The 5,853-nt window shown below is 45.8% G+C and overlaps 1 protein-coding gene across 1 annotated transcript; it reads left to right on the forward strand.

Annotated features, from left to right (window-relative positions):
- The first annotated feature begins 507 nt into the window (after window positions 1-507).
- Window positions 508-1,981, forward strand: LOC149339245 (uncharacterized). The gene has a single exon (XM_089550433.1). The coding sequence runs from the start codon at window positions 534-536 to the stop codon at window positions 1,830-1,832; it is 1,299 nt and encodes a 432-aa protein (XP_089406559.1). The 5' UTR covers window positions 508-533; the 3' UTR covers window positions 1,833-1,981.
- Window positions 1,982-5,853: the final 3,872 nt, after the last annotated feature.

Here is a 5,853-nt window from a genome sequence, read left to right on the forward strand (position 1 = left end):
ACACCTTCCGCTATGCTTTCAGGAATGTCTGATGCGTGATTATCGACGAAGTTAGCATGATGTCTGCTGATATACTTCACAGAATCGACTCGCGGCTCCGCTCCATCACCTGCAAATATCTGCAGCCCTTCGGAGGGTTGGACGTCATTCTCTGTGGCGACCTGCGTCAGCTTCCCCCCCTTCGTGCAGCTGAGGTGTTCAAGCGCGTCAAAACAGACGACGTGTTTAACACAGAAATCGCGTGGCACCATCACGCCTACTTTGCACTTATTAAAGTGGTACGACAAAACAATCTCAGGTTCTCCACGTTGCTTTCCAAAATTGGAGATGGTGTCGCATTAGACCCCGAGGAAATCTCACTTATCGAGAGTCGGTTCGTTCCACAGCAGGAAGCAGAAGCTTCTTGCCCCGGTGGCATACGCTTGTTCTACTCCAACAAGGAATCTGATTACTACAACACAACAAAGGCCGCAGTAGCACAGGATAATGCTGTACCATGCACGGCACAGGATACAATCGTCGGGTGTAGGTCTATGCAAGAGCAAACAGAGGCCATGCGTAAGGTCGAAACGTTACCCAAGGCCGAAATAGGAAATTTGCCAGCAAATATAACGCTGTGCATTGGCAAGCCTTACATGATCACCCTCAACGTGGATGTTTCCGATGGCCTTGTTAATGGATCGGTGGGAACACTGAAATTCATCGAAAACGACACCCATGGGAAACCGCTACGCATGTGGTTGCAGTTCGGGGAGCTTGGCTCCAAACTTGCGATCGGAACCGTAGCGGCCGCAAAATCACACCAGTTACGCAAGCTCAACAGAAACATTCAACCGAACTGGATACCGATTGAAAGGCGTACCGTCACCTGCGTTATCGATAAGAAGACGAAGGTATCGGTAAGAAGATGCCAGCTTCCCGTTGTGCAGGCGAGCGCCATTACCATTCATAAATCTCAGGGTGGCACATATGATGAAGTCGTGTACTCCTACGCCAAGAATCATCCACAGAAGTTGGTATACGTGGCACTGAGTCGCGCTACAGACATCAACGGACTCTACCTGACCAATGTTGACAACGACTTCACATTCTACCACGGAAAAGCCAATCCGGACAGAACGCTAGCCGATGAATTTCGTCGGTCGCAGTCCCACAAACTTGACACCATCACCGCCAAGTGCCTCGCCATGACTGAACAGCCGCACTACTTGTTGATCTCCGCTCTTAACGTACGCTCCCTTGCCGCACATGCCAAGGACGTACACCACGATCACATTCTGCGCCATTCCTCTGTACTTTGCTTTGCTGAAACCTGGATGGATCCCGAAGAGCCTCTCGAAATCATAGATTTCCTATACTGCTGTGGTGCTCGCAGAGACCACAACAGAGCGGCGGGAGTCGCTATCTACTTGCGCACAGGTCTCTCTGCAATACCAGTCGAAATGTTTGGCACGTCACATGAAGTTGGCGAACTGTGCGCCGCAAAGTTGCCCAACGGCTTGCTGGTAGTAGCTGCCTACTTCGCCCCTACCGCACTCACGAAAGACGTCGTGCACTTCCTGCAACTCGCATTAACCGTCCATCGATCCACACCGATGTTAGTAGTGGGGGACTTTAATGTTGACATAAAGACAAACAGCAATTTCCTAACACTTATGCGGGAGAACATCCCGTTCCTCTCGCTCGTAACGCGTCCCACGGCTGTGACAACCTCGCGAGGCACTTGTATAGATCTCGTCTTTGAGAATCAAGCATTGGTGTACCAAGTCGAACATATATCAGTCTATTTCTCCGACCACAAAGCTTCCTTCATGACTGTCAAGAACTGTTAGCGGAGTCTTTGTTAAAGGAATACGTGTGAAAAAAAAAAAAAATTCTGTGATAGCGCATACATGTGTTGCTCGATTTCTTTGCCTCAATCTATCGAAAAGGTGAAACAGCTTATTTGCTGCGCTCAAATTTCGCATTAGGAAGTAACGTAATCGTCGGTAATTTTTTTGAGGAAAGGAAATGTATCTCTCTCGCATATCTGGGTGGACACCTGCACCTCGCCGTAAGGGAAAGGGGGAAGATGGGAGTGAACGAAGACGCCGTATTAGCTAGACGCGCCTTTGTTCATTCCAAACCATTCAGCTGGCATTACGGAGTGGCTAGCGTGCTCGTATCGCACTCCGGAGACCCTGGTTCGATTCCCCACCTCGACCAATTTCGTTCTCGGTTTTATTGATTTATGCGGTCTAACTAGAAAGGTTAATTAGGCTATTTCATATTTATATTCTTGCATTTGTATCCATCGTGTTCTGTCATTAACCTGTCAATTGTTGGAACTGTCTAGGATGTTCGACACAACGTATATGAAACGAGCAACGTCTTACTGAGTGGGGAAGTGCGTGGTGGTGGAGGGAACGCGGCTTCGTACTTATCTTTTTTTTCAGCAGCGTCTCCTTCCGCGGACGCTGTTGTCGCTGCGGCGCGCGTCTTTCTTTTGTTTTCTTCTGACCTCTTCATTCTCCTCTATATTAATTAAGCTAATTGATTAATTAAGCAATTAACTAAACTCAGTCCAACTTAGTTGCAGCATCACTATACGATCCCTTTGATTGGTTGCATGGTTATTAGCCAAAGTACAATTGGCCCCATTTGAAATTCGCGCACTGTGACGTCACGAGCATTTCGACCAATTGAAAAGCGTGACATTGGGGGCGGAGCTGGTTACGAGGCCGACGCCGACGCCGACGACGACGCGAAACCCAGGCACGGACGCCAAAGAGCTGCGCTCTAAAATGAGTTGTTGTAAGCAGACGTGTGGCCACTGATGCGTGCTATCGGGTTACCGTGACTAAGCCGGGAGGACGTTCGTAGTGGGGCGGTTAATAGAGCGTGCCGTAACCTTGTGTTATGATAAAATGTATGAAGTAAACATAGGCGGGAAACGACGCGGCGTGATTCCAGTGTTGAGAGACGGAGGGACTGCTTGAGGGCGGTGACACTGGCTTCTCTTGAGTAACATGAAGTGATGAACCGAGCTGCACGATTTTGGATCGATTCCAATTCGATGGTGAGATACGATTGCCATGGGTGCCAGATGGATGATGCATACTCTAATTTTGGCCGCACAAATGTTTCATACGCGAGTTGTTTTATGTAAGGGGATGCAGATTTCAGATTACTTCTCAGGTAGCCAAGTGTGCGTGAAGTGTCGGAGCAAATGGTTCGAATGTGGGTTACCCAAGAAAGTGTTGATGTGAGATGTACACCTAGATATTTATAAGATTTTGCAACGGTTTTGCTTTCTGACGCTGAGGAAGCATAGCAGGGCGCGGCAAAGGATCAGGTGGGCGGATGCGGTTAAGAAGTTTCCAGGATAAGTTTGGAGGCAGCTGGCCCAGCACAGGCTCGTCTGGAGAAATATTGGAGAGGGCTGATCCTGCAACAGATTTAGGCGCATGCTGATGACTGAACTTCTAAGGTTCATGCCGAAGAAAGTTGTTTCTGCTTCCTTTGTTTTGCAAAACTGGCATTTCAGTGCATTTCTTTTTGAACAAATACATGAAATTTAACTTGCGATACCTTGTTTTTAGCTCTCGCATTTCTACCCACGTTCAAACACAACTAGCAATTATCCAAGCAACAAAAGTGGTCTGGTTTGGATATGACTCCTCTGCATTTCTCGCTGCTACCTCTTGAGTTAAAAAATTTTGGAGCCAATAAAGCATTTCGCTGTGATTTATGAACAGTTGGTTTAAGATTATACAATTTTTTCATCTCATCAGCAACTGCTATCATCCATAACATTTGCACAGTGAGGTACGCATTGATAGTTTTTTCTAACGAGAATTATTGTAAATTTGCTGAAATTGACTTTCCGCGGCCGGCACTTATTGTTCAGGTATCAGCTGTCCTTTATTGAATAGATATAACTTTAGTAATTATGTAGACTAACGAACTGATACGCGCGTCGCACTGCTGGTACCTGTCTTTTGTTAATACTATTACTATCTGATCGCTTAAAAATAATTGATTATGGAGAAAAACAAAAGGTTATGACAAATGCATGGAATGGCCACTATAAATGCTTGCGCACAAAAATATCTGCTTCAGAGACTCAGGGGAAACGTGCCTTTTCTTGGGTGATTAACCTCTTAGAAAATTAATGCACAGAAAGTACCCGCGTTATCCATTGCGTCAAGTTAATAATACAGCTGACTGAAACTGATGCAACGTGTTCCGCAGACGTGCATAAAATAGGCGATATTACTGAAGCAAGGAAACAGATCAGCATTCGCGAGGGATATTTTAAATTCCACATTTACAGAGAGAACAGCTGGTTATAATTGCTTAAGGACAAAAATTAAGACTTGTCACCAGCGCTGTGCTAGTCGGTACTTGTGTACACAGGCACTAATCTGCACAGCGCTGCTCCCAGGCCTGAATTTAGGTGAATAGGATTTTTAATTTCACGTAACTAGCGATTAAAACATTACCACGATACGTTCTTTCTTTAGAGGTTGCTCGCCCAAGGAAGGCCGTTTCTTTGAATTAAAGTGGATATTCTAAGGAGTGCTGATAGTGTAAGATGGGTACTGGGATGGTTAGAGGTACTGAGCGTCGGCGGTCCGTAGACACAGAGGTCGAGCACCGAGAGCACACACACAAAGCGATGGCAATGCCGCTCAATACAACGGTCAGAAGTTCATCGTCGTCTTCGCCTGAATAGGAACTTCTTCGTCGTTACAATAGGTTAAATAATAACAAAATTTTTAAGCTGATTATTTTTATCGCGCAGGGGTGTCTCATTTTGGAGCCATTCACAGTACGAGAGAGTTTCAACATGCTTTAACGGGGCTATTTACCCCGCCTAAAGGCGTGACGAAGGCGTAAGCTGGTTACGTTTGCGGTTTCAACACGTCATTCGCTCCCGAAAATAACTGGCGCGTAATATATTTAACACTGGAAGAGGTGCGGTTGTTGGTTACAAAAAGTTCAAATCAGTTCAGTGACCACTATGGCAAAAGCCTTGCCTATATACCTAGGCAAAAATAAGTCGATGGGCTTTCTGTACGTGTGAAGACTATAAATTCGCCGCGTCGTCTACCCTGGAAATTTTAACGGCTATATCCGGCTCTGCTATCTCAGTTTTCGTTAGCGGGGCGATTTAAACAAAGCAAACAGCTGGGATATGACCTCATCTAAAGCGTGTCCCCGCACACATATGCTGTCATATTTGATGCTGCTTCCACAGTTCAATATCTTGAAGCCACTTCTGTTGCTTTTTCAACTGTTTAAAGGAAAAACAGCAAGCAGGTCTAGTGCTATACAGCTTTCCCATAGGAGATCTCTAAAGCATTAAGTACAGAGGAGAGAATACAGCTTGGCTAAAAATGTGAAAGTAAAGCCAGGAACTTCACCAATATTCACGTTGAGCCCTTAGCCCCAAGAAAGAAGTAAAGAAAGATTTATGGGAGAAGATGTTTGTAATTTCGTGTTATATGATCATAGTTCTCAGCGAGGCGGCAAAGACCGATTCATATGCGAGTGGGACAAAAATTAAACTGTGATGCAAAGGAAGGCAGTCCAAGAAGCGTGGCGTTCACAAAATAAATTACCGACGATTACGTTACTTCCTAATGCGAAATTTGAGCGCAGCAAATAAGCTGTTTCACCTTTTCGATAGATTGAGGCAAAGAAATCGAGCAACACATGTATGCGCTATCACAGAATTTTTTGTTTATTTTTCACACGTATTCGCAATTTCGGCTCGGGCGGTGCGCATATACAGATCCGCCGCCACCGATCTGGCTCTCTGATTGCCACCGCACAGGGGTTGCATTGGAGGAGGAGCGAAGAAAGGAA

Source organism: Amblyomma mixtum, chromosome 6, assembly GCF_055824585.1.
Source record: "Amblyomma mixtum isolate Tamu chromosome 6, ASM5582458v1, whole genome shotgun sequence".
NCBI classification, from domain to species: Eukaryota; Metazoa; Arthropoda; class Arachnida; order Ixodida; family Ixodidae; genus Amblyomma; species Amblyomma mixtum.